At 55.7% G+C, this 18,971-nt stretch overlaps 1 protein-coding gene and 1 long non-coding RNA gene across 5 annotated transcripts in view; both read left to right on the forward strand.

Annotated features, from left to right (window-relative positions):
• The first annotated feature begins 865 nt into the window (after positions 1–865).
• LOC146404573 (uncharacterized) lies at positions 866–12,655 on the forward strand. Of its 2 annotated transcripts, XR_014840931.1 has the most exons (4): positions 866–1,509; positions 10,561–10,646; positions 10,981–11,062; positions 11,950–12,655. It is a non-coding gene; the product is annotated as an uncharacterized LOC146404573 (long non-coding RNA). The 2 variants fall into 2 exon arrangements; XR_014840930.1 differs by lacking the exon at positions 10,981–11,062 and having other exon boundaries at positions 11,950–12,077.
• A 4,630-nt stretch (positions 12,656–17,285) lies between these two features.
• PPL (periplakin) overlaps positions 17,286–18,971 on the forward strand; it is a 51,044-nt gene continuing 49,358 nt past the window's right edge. For all 3 annotated transcript variants that reach the window (XM_085017674.1, XM_003124640.5, XM_013995670.2), the window contains exon 1: positions 17,286–17,513. Coding sequence is in view for 2 of the 3 variants with exons in the window: in XM_003124640.5 (XP_003124688.5) it covers positions 17,452–17,513 (62 nt within the window). In the remaining variant the exon portion in view is untranslated. The remainder of the gene's footprint in view (positions 17,514–18,971) is intronic.

An 18,971-nucleotide genomic window follows, 5' to 3' on the forward strand; every position in this document is an offset into this window, starting at 1 on the left:
TCTGCCCCGAGTAGCAGGCCTGTCGGTATCTGGTATCTTTCATTCACTTTGCAGTTGTTTACACATCGCTTAAGTGTTAGGACTTATCAAGTGCTGAAGAGTCATCAGTGAACAAAACAGGTAGAGTTTTGTGGAGTTTACATTCCAGTGGGGGAGACAGACATTCGATAAGTGAGCCAAATATATAGCATTATGTGAGATGGGGGAAAATGCCAAGGTGAAAAAAATAAACAGGGAAGGGATTCAAGGAGTGAAGGAGGTCCTGTTGTGGCTCAGCGGAAATGAACTGGGCTAGTACCCATAAGGATGCGGGTTCGATCCCTGGCCTCGCTCAGCGGGTTGATACGGCAGGGAGAGTGTGTACAGGGAGACAGATATATCATTACACTTGTGACAACCAATCCTTTTTCTTCCTTCCTAGCATTGTGTCACACTCTGCAATCACCTCCTTTATTCATCCATTCATTTATTTGTAGGTCTGTCCAAGGAGAGCGTGAGCTCCGCGAGAGCAGAGACTGTGTCTTGTCTGTCTTATTCATTTGCCCCACGGCAGCAGGGTCTTCCTGGGGATCTGGCAGCCGTAGATGCTCAGTGCGTTTTCTTGGCTAAAGGTTGTCCAGGGTAGAAATGGAGCACGCGATTCCTATCATTGCCACAAGGTGGCAGCAAAAGACCGTCAATGGCTCCTTCTTGGTTAAGGTTATCAAAGCTGGAAATGGAGCGCACGATTCCCATCCTTGCCACAAGGTGGCAGCAAAAGACTGTCAATGGCTCCTTCTTGGGTAAGGCTAAAAATAGAGTGCACGGCCCCCATCTTCGCCACACGGTAGCAGCAAAAGCCCGTCCACGGCTCCTTGGGTCTTCTAGAAGGGGAAATTGCTGGGCAAGGTAGGAGTAGAGGGAAGATCCGCTCTACTGTAGGTTCATCAGAGAAATTCCCAGGCTCCTCCCCGACGTCCGTGCAGGGCACCAAGTGCTCGTTCACACTGTTGGCGGTTGTGACAACACGAGAGGCTTGAGTTGACCCAAGATAATCAGAGCGGAATGTTTACACCTGAAAGGATCGGGAGGGGCAATCTGTTTTCTCGGGCACCATTTGAGAAGAGCCTGGGCACGTGCTTGTTCGCCAGCTCCTCACGTGGTTCTTTTAAACAGACGCGTCTGGCCGTGCTGGCTAGCAGATCTTGGAGGGCACTCCCGGGGATTCCTTAGGGAACCGAGGATGCTCGGAGGTGCGCTCCGGAGGGGGAGGTCGCTCCCGAGAGCTCCTCCTACATGTGGGCGTGGCCCCCGCCCCCGTTACTCTCTTCCACCCGGGCAGAATCTTCCCGGCCGCCCCCACGCGTGTGTCTTTTGCCCCCGAAGGTGACAGCTCGTGGGAGTAGGAGGCGGGGTGGGAGATGCAGGGAGCAGGGGAGTCAAGAAAAGCCACAAGCAGCATAGGAGATTGCGGGGAGGCTCCAGGTCTCCAGGCTACTCTCAGCGCCGCTCCGCCTCCGTCACCATCTGGTGAGTACATGAGGGGAGGGGGTGGTGGGAGGTGGGGAGTTCGGGGGTGGCCAGCTGCGTGGGTAGAGGTCCAGAGGGAAGTGAGAGCCTAGCTCCCTCCTCCTCCAGCCAATGGAAGCGAATTAGTAATCACACCACCTTCCACCTGCTTCCTCTTGCGAGTTCTCCTATCAATCACCCTACCATTTATTGAGCACTTATTTAGCACCTGTTGCATAGTTCTAAGGCTTTACACACCTTCACACATCTAATCCTCCAAAATGACTCCTGCAGTGATGAAATGTTTTGGCACGCCAAGAGGTGGCGGTTGCACAACACTGAATGCACTAAATGCCACCGAACAGCACACATGAAAATGGTTTATTTTATGTTATATAACTAGGCTTGAATTAAAACTAACCAAAAAAAAAACTTTTAAGGCAAAAACTTGTTACCCTTCAGATTAAAGATAAGGAAACTAAGGCACAGAGAGGTTGAGCAACTTGCCCTAGGTCGCACAGCTAATAAGGAACTCAAACCCAGGGCTTCTTCTCCCAGGGCTCTAGCTGAAGGACCTGGATGATGGGATTTTGCAGCCTGAACTGCAAAGATAGCCAGGCATCCTGGCTCAGGATTGAGGAGGTTCCAAAAGGGTGGTCTGATTTGACGGAACGCTGGGGTCATAAAGGTCAGAGGCAGGACCTTCGGTCTCTATCTGCTGCTGCCTACTTGCCCTACAGGAACTGAGCCAAAGCTGTGTTTTGGTAGGGTGGGTTTTGAAGACTCCAGCAATCACCGCACATCTTTGACTATCTCCCCGCAGTTCAACCCCTGCCACAGGAAATTCAACTATTAGTAATGCATTTCTTTGAGTAAAACGCTGCACCCAGTCCAAACACAGAGGCCCCCAGAAAGCATTGTGCAGGGACATGCCCTCAGTTGGAAAGCTCACTGTGATACTAGGGCCCTTGACTTGGGCCCTGGAATATATAAAGGGCCTGGAGGGGTGCTGAAGCTGTGGAGAGGGGGGTGCTGTCTTGCTGTGACATGATACACATCCTATAGAAGTTACCAGTTTTAATCATTCTCAAACATAAAACTCAGTGGCTTTTAGTACATTCACAAGATTGGTCATCCACCACTGCTATCTCGTTCTAGAACATTTTCATCGCCCCAAAAGAAAACTGGTACCCCGAATTCCTGCTGTGGCTCAGCAGGTTAAGAACCCAACTAGTGTCTGCAAGGATGCATGTTCAATCCGTGGCCTCACTCTGTGGGTTAAGGATCTGGCGTTGCTACAAGCTGTGGTGTAGGTCACAGCGGGGGTCAGATCTGATATTGCTGTGGCTGTGCCGTAGCCTGATTCGACCCCTAGTCTGGGAACTTCCATATGCCATGGGTGGAACCTTAAAAAGGAAAAAAAAAAGAAAAGAAAACTAGGACCCATCAACCAGTCACCTCTCCTTCCTTCCCCCACCCTGGTTCCTGCATCTCGTCTCCTTTGTGTCTCCTTTGTCCCGGGGGTTGTGTACAATCGTGTTCCTTCTTTGCTCTCCTAAGAGCATATAATTCAGAGACCTCCTAGATTTGGGAACCTCAGGATCATTGGCAGGGTGGCCAGGTACAAGTGAGCAGGTTGTAGGTGTCCTGGTCACTGGGCAGCTTAGACTGAGTAGAGACTGATCTGGGGAAGCCTGACCGAGAGGGCTGCACAGGAGCTCCCGTCGTGGCTCAGCGGAAACGAATCTGACTGGCATCCGTGAGGATGCAGGTTCGATCCCTGGCCTCGCTCAGTGGATTAAGGATCCGGCATTGCTGCGAGCTGTGGTGTAGATCGCAGATGTGGCTTCGATCCTGTGTGGCTGTGAGCTGTGGTGTAGGCTGGCAAGTACAGCTCTGATTGGATCCCCAGACTTGGAACCTCCATATGCCGTGGGTGCGGCCCTAGAAAGAGTAAAAAAAAAAAAACAAAAAAATGCAGAGAACGACACAGCCAGGCCCCACTCAACTCAACCCCCAGCCCACCCCCAAGTCCGGTCACCTCCACACATGCTTTGGGACTCCACCAGACACTGCATGTGCAGTCAGGGTTCTAAGGTGAGTAAAAGCCTTGAGTCCCAGGAGCTCTCAGGGAGGAGGGGAGGGAGCAAGAGCAAAGGTAGGACGCCCCCAGGGGGGTAAGCAGGGCGCTAGGGAGGGGCTGAATGGTAATGTGGTGAGTGGTGGATGCTGGAGCCAGGTGGGCCTGCAGGGGGGTTCTGGCCCTGTCACCTTGCAGGGTCCCTCCTTTAAAATGAGGATAAATATGGGAGTTTCCATCGTGGCACAGTGGTTAATGAATCCGACTAGGAACTCTGAGGTTTCGGGTTCAATCCCTGCCCTTGCTCAGTGGGTTAACAATCCGGCGTTGCCGTGAGCTGTGGTGTAGGTTGCAGACGTGGCTCAGATCCTATATTGTTGTGGCTGTGGTGTAGCCTGGCAGCTACAGCTCCGATTAGACTCCTAGCCTGGGAACCTCCATATGCTGTGGGAGAGGCCCTAGAAATGACAAAAAGACAAAAATAGTAATAATGATAATAATAATAAATGAGGATAGCGTGGAGATTATTCAGCCTTTAAAAAGTAAGGAGGAGGAGTTCCTGTCGTGGCGCAGTGGTTAACGAATCCAACTAGGAACCATGAGATTGCGGGTTCAATCCCTGCCCTTGCTCAGTGGGTTAGCAATCCGGCATTGCCGTGAGCTGTGGTGTAGGTTGCAGACGTGGCTCGGATCCCGCGTGCCTGTGGCTCTGGCGTAGGCTGGCAGCTACAGCTCCGATTTGACCCCTAGCCTGGGAACCTCCATATGCCGCTGGAGCAGCCCAAGAAATAGCAAAAAGACAAAAAAGAAACAAATCCAACTAGGAACCATGAAGTTGTGGGTTCAATCCCTGGCCTTGCTCAGTGGGTTAAGGATCTGGTGTTGCCGTGAACTGTGATATAGGTCACAGAGAAGCTCGGATCTGGTGTTGCTGTGGCTGTGGTGTGGGCCGGCAGCTGCAGCTCCAGTTCATCCCCTAGCCTAGGAACCTCCATGTGCCGCAAGTGAAGCACTAAAAAGCAAAAAAAAAAAAAAAAAAGTAAGCAGGGGTTCCTGCTGTGGCGCAGTAGGTTAAGGACCTGGTGTTGCTGCAGCTATGCACCTAAGGCTCAGGTTTGATCCCTGGCCCAGGGACTTCTATATGCCTAGAGTGCAGTCAAAAAAAAAAAAAAAAAAAAGATAAGGAGGAGTTCCTGCTGTGGCGCAGCAGGTTAGGGATCTGGCATTGCTGCAGCTGTGCAGCTAAGGCTCAGATTCCATTCCTGGCCCAAGAACTTCCACATGCTTCAGGTGCAGTCAGAAAAAAAAAGTAAGGAAAAGTTCATGGCTGAACCTTGAAGACCGTATGCTCCGGGAAAGAGGCCAGGCAGAAAAGGACAAATATTGCAGGAGCTCAATTACGTGCGGTGCCTCAAGTGGTCGGGTCCCTGAGACAGACGGTGGAAGACTGGTTGCCGGGCAGGGGGAGAGGAAGCAGGGAGTTAATGTTTAATGGGTGCAGAGTTTCAGTTTTGCAAACTGAGAAAGTTGCGGGGAGGGATGGCGGTGATGGTTGCACAACAGCGTGAGTGTACTTAGTGCTGCTGACCTGTGCCCTGCGGAATGGATGCACTCGGAAGTTCTGCTCTTTTGTTTTTTGTTTTTTGGTGGTTTTTTTTTTTTGTTTGTTTGTTTTTTTTACTTTTTAGGGCCACACCTGCGTCACATGGCAGTTCCCAGTCTAGGGTTTGAATCAGAACTACAGCTGCCAGCCACAGCCACGCGGGATCCGAGCCTCATCTGCAACCTACACCACAGCTCTCGGCAACGCCGGATCCTTAACCCGCTGAACGAGGCCAGGGATCAAACCTGCAACCTCATGGTTCCTAGTCGGATTCGTTTCCACTGAGCCACAATGGGAACTCTGGAAGTTCTGTTTTATATATTTGATCACAATAACAAAAACATCACATTGAAAAAGTCTAAAACAAAATAGTGGTAACTAGCACCAGCCCAGAGAGAGGGTCGGTCCCCCAGGGAACTCTGCTGAGAGGGTGGCTTTGAGATGGTGCCGTGTCGGGAAGTCATAACTCTGCGCTACTGAAACAACCGTCGCACCACACAGCCCACCGGTTTGCGGAGGGCGCCACCTACAACCACCGCCACTTAGACATCATCAGCCCCCAAGGAAGCCCCACAGCCTCTGCAAGTCATTTCTCACCCCCCCCACCCCCGACCCCGGCAACCATTCTCCTCCCTCCCTCCTTCCTTCCTTCCTTCCTTCCTTCCTTTCTAGGGCCGCACCTGCAGCATATGGAGGTTCCCAGGCTAGGGGTCTAATTGGAGCTACAGCCGCTGGCTTACACCACAGCTCAAGGCAACGCCAGGTCCTTAAGCCACTGAGGGAGGCCACGGATTGAACCCTCAACCTCAAGGATGCTAGTCAGATTCGTTTCTGCTGCACCATGACGGAAACTCCTCGTTTACTTGCTGTCTCTATAGATTTACCTGTTCTGGACTTTTCCTATGAGTGACATCCTGCACCACGTGGCCTTTGGGGTCTGGCTTCTTCCACTGCGCATTGCGTTTTCAAGGTTCATTCATGTAGCAAATTTCAGTGCTTCCTTCCTTTTTTATGGCTAAACTCTTTGTATTCATGACGCTTCTGACACGGCATGGGTCCTAGGATTCAACTCGGGTCTGACACTAACTCCTTGGGGTGAATGCTCACCCCACAAACACAGCATCAGGGAGTGTTGTGTAAGGCTCTCCCCCGGGGTGGATCATCTCGCTGGCCTTGGGGGGGTCACCCACACACTGCCCTACCCTTGGGAAGGTGTCCAGGGTGGACCTGCTGGGCGGCTCCCCGGGGGCTGGGAGGGGAGGGGGCAGAGTGGGAAGGAGACGCCCACTCCCCAGCCCCCACTGTCCCACCTCCACCCCAACCTTTCTTTGGTCCCAAGTCACCTTGACGGTTGCAGGCAAAGCCCCCTGTGGGGCAAGGGAGAGGGACCCTCAAGCCTGAATTTCCCACTAATGCTGCTACTGCAATGGAGTAGCACACACTCCGTGGCTTAAACAGCAACACGAATCTATTCTCTGACCATTCTGGAACCGAAAATCAGTCTCCCTGGGCAATCAGATGTGAGGCGGGTGTCCGCATTCAGAGTCAGAACAGCGCGGGGCGGGGGAGGGGGGGTCGTGATGCTGGCCAGCAGCCAGAGGTCTGGGGGGAGATGAAGGAGGCTGGACCACAAGGCTGGCACTGCAGCATTAAGCGGTCAGCCCAGGGAGTTCCCGTTGTGGCTCAGTGGAAACGAATCTGACGAGCATCCATGAGGACACAGGTTAAATCCCCTGGCCTCGCTCAGTGGGTTAAGGATCTGGCACTGCTGGTCACAGATGCAGCTCAGATCCCACGTTAATGTGGCTGTGGTGAAGGCCAGCAGCGGCAGCTCCAAGTCGACCCCTAGCCTGGGAGCATCCATATGCTGCGGGTGCAGCCCTAAATAAGACAAAAAAAAAAAAAAAAAGAGAGGTCAGGCCAGGTTATGATTCTGTCCACCAGGCTGGGGTGAGACCAAGCAGCTGGGCAGGTGTAGGGAGACAGCCACGGGCACTGAGAGCTAAGCTTGGCCTCTTCAGTGGGCCCCCAAGGGTCCCTCCCACGTCAGTCCCTGAGGCCCCAGCTACCTGGCCAGCCCCTCCAAGCTGGCCTTACCTTGGGGAGAGGCCAGGGTTCCAGGCCGTCCACCTCTCTGCCTGCCTGGAGCGCCCCCCCATCCCAGTGTGATAGCCACCAGCCACAGGCAGCTGTTTAAATTAATTAAATGGATATGAAGGTGTCATATATCTATATAAATAAGTAAATAGACTCTAACCAGCAAAATTGAACATCTGAGTGCATGAGTCACTTTTCACGAGCTCAGTAGCGTGTGTGGCTCGTGCTGGCCTTAAAATGAGAGTGTGTCCATGGTTGCAGGCAGGCCATCAGACAGGCTGTTCCGAGTCATCCAGGACCAGCAGAGGCTGGGCCCTTGTTGGGAACAGGATGAACTGGGTGGGGGCGGAGCAGGGACCCCAGGGCCGGGAGGAGGGGGTGTTTGTCCGGAACCGACTCGTGTTGACTCATCATTTCCGAGGCCTGGGCCCCGGTGAGGGATTAAGCCTGAGCCGGTGACCAGAGAATGGCCCGCAGTGGCCTGGCTTCCTGGGTCCAGGGCAGGAATGTTTGGCTTCAGCAGAGAGGGCGGACAAAGGGCCCGGGCAGGTCCAGACCCGGGTGGACAGGCAGAAGGGCAACGTGGCTGAGATGGGGCAGCCCTGGTTTAAAGCACAAATGGCAAAAACCCAGCACCTGCTGGTTCTCTGAGCACAGCCTGGGTCCGCTTCCCGGGGAGGCCTGTAGGCCCTTCCTCCTGACCACCCCCCCTCCTTTCCAGAGCCTGGCAGCTCCACTCTTCATCAGCCCCTGCTCCACAACTGGGCATTGAGGTCACTTCATTGATTGATCGATTGATTAATTGATTTCGGTTTTTAGGGCCGCACCCGCGGCATATGGATGTTCCCAGGCCGAATCAGAGCTACTCCTGCCAGCCTACGCCACAACCACAGCAACGCAGGATCCGAGCCCAGCCTGCGACCTACACCACAGCTCATGGCAACACCGGATCCTGAACCCACTCAGCGAGGCCAGGGATCGAACCCGCAACCTCATGTTTCCTAGTTGGATTGGTTTCCGCTGCACCATGGCAGGAACTCCAAGGTCACTTCATTTTTCTTTTAAATACCCTTGCTTGCTTGCTTTTCTATCCCGTTCCCTGCCCAGATGGGACGCGCAGGCCGCATCCTGTTAGCTGCTTCCTCCAGGGCAGGGCATACAGTAGGTGCTCCATAAATGGATGGGTGACATCATGTGGGAGGCACTGTGGAGGCAAGAGGTCAGGATCCCCCACACCCTCCCCACCCCGAGGCTGGATTGGGGAAGCCCGATTCCTTGGACATGTGGGTGCTGGGAGGGAGGAGGGAGGAGGTGGAGGGAACCGGGGTCCCTGCCAGTGAGGGGCTCCCTTGGCTTCCCCACCAGGCCTTCGGCCGCCCTCAGCCTGGGGTCCTGTGCCTCCCATCAGTGTCCCCAGGCACCCGGTCTGTGCCTTTGCCTGGGTTGCTCCATCGTTGGGGATGTGGGAAAAGTGCCATCATCCACACAAGGGGACCTCATATTTACATGGTCCCCCTTCCCCGTCCCAGTCCTCCGCCGCCAGCTCCCCGAGGGCAGGAACCTGTGTCCCTTGGACTCAGCTTGTACCCTGAGTGTCAGACCTGGGCTGCGACAGCGTAGGTGCCGGGTAACTGTCGGGGGAATGAGCGAAGGGCTCCCTTCTCTGCCACCACGGTTCTGACTCAGGACCTCCGAACCCTTGATGATCCTCCTCTGGGGGCTTCCCTGGGGCCATGGCGCAGGGACCCTCTTGTTCATTCATTCATTTGCTCATTCATTCAACACAATGAATGCTCTGTGGGTGCCTGCTCGGTGCCTCCCGGCTTCTGAATGGTGCTGGTGGAGGGGACACGGAGCACTGGCTCAGACCGCAGGTTATAAATCCCGGGGCCCCTCCTGATCGCCTTGAGTAGGCACTGGGTGTCTTTTTTTTTTTTTTTTTTTGCTTTTTAGGGCTGCACCCATGGCATATGGAAGTTCTGAGGCCAGGGGATGAATCGGAGCTACAGCCGCCAGCCTATCCCACAGCCACAGCCACAGCCACATGGGATCTGAGCCACATCTTCGACCTACACCATAGCTTGTGACAACACCGGATCCTTAACCCACTGATTGGGGCCAGGGATTGAACCTGCATCCTCATGGATACTAGTCAGGTTCGTTACTGCTGAACCCACAAGGGGACTCCCAAATGGTACATTTTTATTATGTGCCTCCTGGGAGTTCCTTCATGGGGCAGCGGGTGAAGTATCTGGCGTTGCCTCTGGTGTGGCTTGGGTCACTGCTGTGGCATGGGTTGGATCTCTGACCCTCGGAACTTCCACATGGCTCAGGCATGGCCAAAAAATATATATATATATATTTTTCTATATATATTAAAAATATATATATATGTGTGTATATGCATTCACACCTCAGTGAATCCAGAAAACACAGTGCCAACCCCACAAGGCAAGGACTTAGCACAGGGCCTGACATATAGTAAACACTCAACAAAACTTATTGTCTGTCATTGTCACATGTCTTACTTCACTGAATCCTTTCAAGACTCTATGGATGGAGTTCCCGTCGTGGCGCAGTGGTTAACGAATCCGACTAGGAACCATGAGGTTGCGGGTTCGGTCCCTGCCCTTGCTCAGTGGGTTAACGATCCGGCGTTGCCGTGAGCTGTGGTGTAGGTTGCAGACGCGGCTCGGATCCCACGTTGCTGTGGCTCTGGCGTAGGCCGGTGGCTACAGCTCCGAGTCAACCCCTAGCCTGGGAACCTCCATATGCCGCGGGAGCGGCCCAAGAAATAGCAACAACAGCAACAACAACAACAAACAAACAAACAAAAAAAAAGACAAAAAAAAAAAAAAAGACTCTATGGAGGACTTCCCTTCATGGCGCAGTGGTTAATGAATCTGACTAGGAACCATGAGGTTGCGGGTTCGATTCCTGGCCTTGCTCAGTGGGTTAAGGATCCGGTGTTGCCGTGAGCTGGGGTGTAGGTTGCAGACACGGCTTGGATCCCACGTTGCTGTGGCTCTGGTGGAGACTGGCGGTTACAGCTCTGATTTGACCCTTAGCCTGGGAACCTCCATATGCCGCAGGAGTGGCCCTAGAAATGGCAAAAAGACCAAAAAAAAAAAAAAAAAAAAGACCCTATGGAGCTGGTCCCAGGGTGTCCTCATTTTGCAGATGGAGAAACTGAGGTTCAGAGGGTTGAATCCAGTTTCCCAGGGTCACACAGCTGGGAGATGGAGGAGCAGGGATTTGACTTCTTAGCTCACTGCTCTTTCCCATTTTACAGATGGAGAAATTGAGGTCCAGAGAGGTTAAGCCACCTGCCTAAGATCACACAGCTGAGTGCATGGCAGAGCCAGGATGCAAACCCAGGTAGGCTTCAAGCAGAAAACCTGATTTGATTTGTGTTCTGTCCCATGTGGCCTGGCCTGGCCATCACTCAGGCCCCCAGGCTCAGGAGGGAAACGGGGTCCTGACCTCCTGACCTGGGCAATCCCCAGGGGCCGGCACGCATTGGCCCCAGAGAAATGTAGCCCCACCGGTCTGGGCAGCGTGAGCCCTGGCGGGTGGGGCAGGAGGAAGTAGGCTTGGTGGTGGGGAGGGGAGTTTTGGGGTTGGGTCGGGCAGCCTGTCCTGCGGGGATCCCAGGCCTGGCAGAGCCTGTCTGGCTCATGGCCCCACCCAGCTCCATTCTCTGCCCTGACAGTGTGACCTCCGCACTGGGTGGCCCTCGCAGCCTGACCTGAGAGGCCCAGGGATGGGCTTGAAATGAGGTGTCCATCTGAGGAGTAAGTGCTGCTGAAAAGCCATCCAGGGTTTGGGATGAGGCCTGAATGTGCAAGATGCCTGCCAGGGCAGCCTGTGGGTGAGGCCGGGTCCAAGAGGGCCCCTGCTGAGCAGAGGCTTAACCCCTCAGGGTCTGTGGGCAAAGGCCAGGAGCACTGGGAGCTCAGAGCAGCCACTCTTCAACCACTGGTCAGAGGCTGTTTCAATATTTTGACAGCAGGCACAGCTCTACAGGTGCCACCTACATCGCGAGGGGGCTGACAGGAGGGTCACCCTTCCCTTAGGGACTGCAGGGTGGGACTGCCTGCCAGGTGGTGCAGTGGGGAGGTGGCCAGGATGCAGCAGCCTGCCAGGGGCCTGGGCCGGGGGTGGTGGAGGGGAGGCACGTTCTTGGGGGATGACTCAGGGGCAGGCAGAGTGGGTGACTCACCACAGACCCTCTCCTGTCCTGCTGCCAGGGCCCAGCCTCTCCTCCTGTCCCAGGGGGGCTGTGGGGAACTCACCAGGCCCCCAGCCCAGGGCTGAGAGTGAGTCAGCCCATGTGGGCTGGAGGGCCAGCATGATTTTCCATCTGCATTGTTCTGCAAGAAAAGTAAATACATGTTACAAAACACAGGGTGAAGCCAGGCCAGCTCCTCCTGTCCCCTCTGGAGGGCCTCTCTGCCAGGTGCTCTGCACACATCCCAGAGCACTGGCTCTTCTCCATTTTACAGATGGGGAAACCAGGTTCAGAGAGGTTAATCCACCTACCCAAGGTCACACAGCTAGATGTATGGCAGAGCCAGGATTCAAACCCAGGTTGGCCTCAAGCTGCATCCAGCCTGTGGGTTCTTCCCTGACGGGTGTAGGCCAGGGCCTGAGCATGTGTTGCATCTCTTTCTGTTCACAGCTATGTTTCTCAGCGCGGCTCAGAAACCCACCTGCTTCAGCATCCCGGGGGGTACGTGTGTGTAAGCATGCATATTCCTGGACCCTTCCCAGACCCACTCAACTCTAATCACAGAGAAAGGACCCAGGACTCTGCATCTTTAAACTCCTCCCAGGTGGGGGGTGAGGCCCTGCCGTCGGAGAGAGGAGAATGGCTGTCTGTCTGAAGGAGGATAGGCCAGACCTCCGCCCTGGTCCTGCACGCCCCTCTCTCGGGGCTCCGAGAATGCTGCTCTTCTTGTTTCAAACTGGTTCACAGAAACCTCGAGCCAGCCAGGGAGGGGAGTGAGCGCCTCTCCAGCTGCTGGGGAAACAATGACAGCAAACAGGGAGGGTGTGGGTGACCCTCAGAACGTGGTGGCCTCCCAGGAGCCGGGAGCCTGGCCCAGCCGTACAGAAAAGACAGGGTTCAGGGGCCAAAGGAGGCCTGGTTGCCAGGAAACTGGAGGGTACCATCTTTACCATCTCCGAGGGGTTAAGCGTCACGTCAAGCCCCGGAAAGCAAACACCGTCCCCAAGCCCCCGCCCCACGTCGCAGGCAGAGCAGATGACTCACTTGGCAGGAGACGGCCCGTGGAACCAAACAAATCCCATCTGCCCAGAGGAGGATGCTGGGGGCCAGGACACGGCTCCCACCCCATCCGGCTTGCCCGCAGTGTCGCGCACACGTGTGTACACACGTGCACACACACACACACACACACACACACACACAGAGTTGAACCAGCTGGGAACCCAGATTTTAGAGAGTGGATAGACAAATGGTGAAGCTCAACTCAAATTCCTCCCTCAATCTGCTAACTCTCCCCAAGCGCCTGGGCCGGCCCAGCTGAGTCAGCAGGAGTCTGGCCCCCGCGGCCCAGCCTGGTGGAGGTGGGTGGGGGTCTGAGATCGCGGCGCTGGAGCAGGGGAACCCAGGGACCAGCCCAGCGGGGCACTAGCCTCTCAGGGCATCAGCGCTCCTCCCTGGAACTTGAGATGAGAGAGCCTCCTCCCAGACTGGGGGGGTGTCTGCTTCACAGGGGCAGGGGTGGGGGTGGGGGGTCCCTGGGGAGAGGCAGGCAGCTGAGGCATGTTGCTTGGCATGGGGTCAGGCCTTGGCAAAGGAGAAACGGCATTAATAGCATCAGCAGCACAGCCGTTACTCAGCCTGCTAACCTGGGGGTCCCTAGTTTGGTCCCCTCTAGAAGATGTGGAGAAGGAAGATTTGTTCTGACTCAGTGTGGGGTTGCTGTAATTGCTTGTAACCCCCCCCCACTTGTGGGGCCCTCACTAAGGACCGGGGGGCCAGTGCTTCACCCAGGGGACCTCACCCTCTGAGGTCGAGGCTCTAGTTGTGCCATTTCCCAGATGAGGAGACTGAGGCTCAGAAGGAGACCATGGCCTGCCTACAAGCTGTTCACACCGCTGAGAGGGACTGAGCAAGGACCCCTCCCCAGGCTGCTCCCCTCCGCCGCATCTTTGGAGCCCTGACAAGGCCCTTCTTCCCAGGCTCGTCCCAGCTGGCTTGGTAGTTGTCGTAGCTTTGTTTTTGCTCTTAGACTATCCACAGCTTGAAGGTAGAGCAGCCTTCTTCCTCAGCACGGGTTCTATTGCCTAAATGTCTCATCTTCCGTAATTCTTATCAGCCTTTTTTTTTTTTTTCTTTGTCTTTTGTCTTTTCAGGGCTGCACCTGCAGCATATGGAGGTTCCCAGGCTAGGGGTTGAATCTGAGCTGCAGCTGCTGGCCTACACCACAGTCACAGCAACACCAGATCCGAACCACATCTGCAACCTACACCACAGCTCACGGCAACGCTGGATCCGTAACCCGTTGAGCGAGGCCAGGCAGGGATCGAACCTGCATCCTCATGGATACGAGTCAGGTTTGTTAACCCCTGAGCCACAACGGGAACTCCCAGCCTATCTTTCGGTCCAGGGGTAAGTCTGACAAGGAAGGAGGTTAGCACCATAGGGTATGGGGGGGCTGACGGAGGGGCAAGGAGTGGGGAGGGGGCAGCGGAGAGGGCTGCAGGGAGGGCCCTGGGAAGTGACAATGTCAGGCTTGGGTCATTCTGAAATGAGTTTTTACAAAGTAGGTTAAGGACCTGGTGGGTTAAGGACCTGGTGCTGTCACTGCAGGGGCTCGGGTTGCTGCTGCTGCATGTCACAGACATGGCCAAAAAATTAAAAAGAAATAAATTAATTAAATACAATTTTAAAAATTAAAAGAAACTGGAGTTCCTGTCATGGAGCAGCAGAAAACGAATCCAACTAGGAACCATGAGGTTGCAGGTCCGATCCCTGGCCTCGCTCAGTGGGTTAAGGATCCGGTGTTGCTGTGAGCGGTGGGGTAGGTCACAGACGCGGCTCAGATCCAGCGTTGCTATGGCTGTGGTGTAGGCCAGCAGCTACAGCTCTGATTCAACCCCTACCCTGAGAACCTCCATATGCCACCAGGGCGGCACTAGAAGACAAAAAGACAAAAAAAAAAAAAGTTAAAAGAAACTAACAAGAGCCAATGAAAAAGCAATCCAAGCACATATAAAAATAATATCCAGGAGTTTCCATCGTGGTGCAGCAGAAATGAATCCGACTAGGAACCATGAGGTTGCAGGTTTGATCCCTGGTCTTGCTCAGTGGGTTAAGGATCTGGCGTTGCTGTGAGCTGTGGTGTAGGTCGCAAACATGGCTCAGATCTGGTGTGGCTGTGGCTGTGGCTGTGTTGTAGGCCGGCAGCTACAGCTCCAATTCGACCCCTAGCCCGGGAACCTCCATATGCCTCGGGTGCGGCCCTAAAAAAAGACAAAAGACAAAAAAAGAAGAAAAAATGGTAATATCCAAAAGAAGTTTTAAAAATAAAATGAAACCCAAACGCTGTAAAAGAGCGTACAATGGAAATGCTTTTTTTTTTTTTTGGCCACCCCTCGGCATATGGAGTTCCCCGGTCAGGGATCAGGTCCCAGCCATGGTTGGGACCTAAGCCGCAGCTGCTGCAGATCCTTAACCCACCGTGCTGGGCCAAAGATTGAACTTGGGTCCCAGCATACCCAAGATGCCCCTGATCCTGTTGTGCCACAGCGGGAACTCCCATACAATGAAAATTCCGATTTCTCTCCTGAGAGGACACTTGGGTAACCGTTTTCTGTGCATTTATGCATACAGAGTCTCTGCTTCTCCCGTGCACTTTGCCTCAGTGCCTGCCTGTGTCCCCCATCTCGTTCTTTGCCAGCTGCCTGGTCTTCCCAGTGTAGTTGCGCCCTGGGTTATTCAACCACCTGACCGTGATCCCAGAGGCCATCAGGTTGTTGATAAGACTCCACCCCGGCAACAAGGCTACCGTGAACATCCCCTAAGGGAGGCTTAGCCTCCAAGGGCATGGGAAGCAGAAGGAACTCGGTGCCACGAACACCTGTGCCATAAAGCGATAGACCCTCCCCCAGAAAAATGCACATAGAGACACACACATTTTGTTTTTGTTTGTTTTTTCTGCTGTGCCTGCAGCATATGGAAGTTCCTGGGCCAGGTGCCAAACCTGCACCACAGCAACAACCCAAGCTGCTGCAGTGACAATGCTGGATCCTTAACCCACTGCGCTACAAGGGAACTCCAAGACACACACATTTTGAAAGCAACTGTAGGAGGATCCACAGATCCCCTTAAGCCCACCAACAGGTTCCCCCTTAGGAATAAGGACATAGCTCTCCGATGTCTTGGGGTCTGGAGCAGGAAAAGTTTTTATTTTATTTTATTTCATTTTATTAATTTTATTTTATTTTTTTGGTTCTTTTTAGGGCCCCACCTGCAGCATGTGGAGGTTCCCAGGCTAGGGGTCAAATTAGAGCTGTAGCTGCTGGCCTGCACCACAGCCACAGCAGCGAAGGATCTGAGCCACATCAGCAAACTACACCACAGCTCACGGCAACGACGGATCCTCAACCTACTGAGCAAGGCCAGGGATCAAACCTGCGTCCTCCTGCATACTAGTTAGATTGGTTTCCACTGAGCTGCAACAGGAACTCCCAATCGCTTTATTTTATAAATAAAAAACAGCTGGGGGAGTTCCCGTCAAGGCTCATCGGTAACAAAACCAACTGTTATCCATGAGGATTCGGGTTCAATCCCTGGCCTGACTAGTAGGTTAAGGATCTGGTGTGGCGGTGAGCTGTGGTATAGGTCTCAGACATGGCTTGGATCTGGTGTTGCTGTGTCTGTGGTGTAGGCCGGCAGCTGTGGCTCTGATTGGACCCCTAGCCTAGGAACCTCCATATGCCTTTCCTGCGTCCCTAAAAAGACAAAAAAAAAAAAAAAAAAAAAAAAAGCTGGGAAAGGGACTGGCGTGATGACTCGATGCCCCGTGCCAGCCCCTGCCTCCTGCCCCGCAGACCTCATAGCTCCCCATCTGAGCCCTAATTAGCCCTTTGGCCGCGGCTTATCTCCATGCTTTCTGACTCACTCACTCTGCGCCGCTCCTTCCCGCTGGGCTCCGCACCCCCAGTGCCCTCCAAAGTGGAGCCGAGTCCTCCCAGCCCTCAGGGTCCCGTCTAGTTCCCGGGCCAGACTCAATTTACTGTCTAACTGCAGCCTTCTCTGCCCGCACCCAGCGCAGCCCGGCCGCGGGCTCACCTGGCGCCAAGTCTGACTTGACACATTAGGCATTGCCCTAAGCGCTTTGTGTGTCTCTCCAGGAATCTCCTCAGAACCCTATGGGATGGGGGCTGTGGTTATCACTGTTTGACAAATAAGGAAACTGAGGCTGGAAGCGGCAAGATGCCTCGCCAAGGAGTCAGCTGACCGTTTGTGGGGGTAGGACTTGAACTCAGGCGGGCGCACTCCAGGGCTCCCTTTTCTCAACTACCATCTACCCTGCCACCACCTGGGTGTAATTCACTATCTGTGGGGCACAGGGACCCATCCGATCTCTGCCACACCTGTTGGGGGGAGGGGATGTCAGCCAAAGAGAGGTGAGCGCTGATGCCCCAGAGGAGCAGCCTAGAGCCTGGAGAGGGACCTCAGCCAGGGGGCGCGCCAGGCCGGGGGTGGGAGGTAGCAGGTCCCCGGCTTGCTCGCGAAAGCCGCCAGTGCGCACCCGCCGGCCTGCCCAGCCTCTCCAGTGTCCCGGCGTCGGGGCGCGCGCGGCGGGCCCCCCCCTCCCCAGCCCAGGGCGGGCGTCCCGCTCGCTCCAGCCGGGCCCGGACGAGGGCGCGCGCCCGGCGTGCCGGGAAGCCCCGCCCGGTGCCCCTCCCCGGGGAAGGTAAGCACCACCTTCTCGGGAGCGGCCGGGAGCGCCCGCGGCCTGCGGGCGCCCCGCCCCCTGCGAGTAGTGACCGGCCGCCGCCGCCGCGCTGCACTCGGGGCTCCCGCGCCGCCGCTCGCTCACCTGCGCCCGCTGCCCGCCCCTCGGTGCGTGCCGGGCCCTCCGCCGTCCAGTGCCCAGCCCGGCGCCGCGACCCGCCGCCCCGCCCGCGCACCCCGAGCGCCACCATGAACTCGCTCTTCAGGAAGAGAAACAAAGGCAAATACAGCCCCACGGTTCGGACCCGCAGGTGAGCAGGCGCCCGCATGCCGCGCGCTGCGGACGCGCTGGGCCAGGATGCACCGCCCAGGGCGTGTGTGCGTGTTGGGGGAACGGCTGGGCCTTGAGGGCTGCGGCGGGGGCCCAGGAAGCATTGTCCTGGGAGGCCCAGGGAGCGGGGGAAACCCGGCCAGGAGTGCGCGACCCGCGGGAACACGGGGCTCGAGGGTCATCCTTGAGCTGGGAAGCACCGCCAAGCTGGGGATGGGGATGGGGATGGGCTGCGGTCGCCGAGGGAAGACACGCTGTTTGGTACCAGAGAGTTCTAGGAGCCCAGAAAGCACCAGCTTAGGCGCTTAGAGGCGGGGAACTAAGCTGGAGGGACAGGGGACCGCCTTGCGCAGGGGGCTGGGGGGGGGGTCCTCCTGGGCCAGGGTGGAGGGTGACGTGTCCCGAGAATGCTACACCCAAGGCAGGGGCGTTGGGGGGAAGCGCGGGGGACCCAGGAAGCTGTCTAGGGGCGCAACAGGGCAGTGAAACTGAGCTGGAGCCTGGGGCAGGGGGGCGTTCACCAGCGCTTCTTGGAGGAGCAGGTGCTTCTGGCGTCGGGGAGGCGAGAGGTGGGGGCACGTGCCACCTGGAGCATTACTTCTAGAGCCATCCTGAGTTCTCCAATCTAGTCCGGAGGAATGGGTGGGTGTGGGGTGGGGTTGGGGGAGTCCCGGCTGGGGGTCCACCCTCTGTCCACCCCCAACTCCCCGCTCCTTCGGGGTCTGCGCAGCAGCTGAGCAGCAACTGGGCCATCTCCCTGCGGGGATTTTTCCGGGGCGTGGCTGCCCCCCCCCCTCCAGCCCCGAAACTAGCGAAACTGGCAGCTTCTTTGAGCCGCGGGTTCCCAGGGTTGCCTGGAAAGGGAATGACATGTCTTGATGTGTTTGCTTTGAGGCAGCAGCCCACGTCCGTTTTGATAAACCTCATGTATGCATTTAATAAGGGGTTTAGGGGAGCCTGGTGGAGATGCTGAGATTGAGGAAGGAGGCAGGACTGAAGACCCCACCTTGTTCCCTCTCTAAGGAAAATGGGGTGGGGGCTCCCGGCTGGGAGACAGCTTTCCCAAACTTCTCCTGACAAGGGCCTTCAGGCAGGTGGGGAACTCAGCAGTTGCCCCAAGGTGCCCTCACCTGAGACTCCTCTTCCCCACCCCCACCCCCCACTCCTCTGCAGGCCTCAGAGGAAGGTGAGGAGACGCTGGCCTGGGCTCCCTCCCTGCCCCTGTGGTCCCGTCCAGGCCGACCTGTCCGACAGGTGCAAGCAGCCTGGGCACTGGCCTATGGAGGGTGGGTTCTCCATTTCTTTGAGTTCCAACCCTTTCAGAAACTCCCCTGTCCTGTGATTCATCCCCCCTCCCCCCACCCTGGTCCCAGCTCTCCTTTAAGCTGTTTCAAGTTCAGGGGCATTTATTACCCTCCCCTCCCAAGATTCCCCCCCG

The sequence above is a fragment of the Sus scrofa genome, chromosome 3, assembly GCF_054392235.1.
Source record: "Sus scrofa isolate SSC_HxYL_T2T_F1_AM1 chromosome 3, Sscrofa_HxYL_maternal_Yorkshire_Landrace_v2.0, whole genome shotgun sequence".
NCBI lineage: Eukaryota > Metazoa > Chordata > Mammalia > Artiodactyla > Suidae > Sus > Sus scrofa.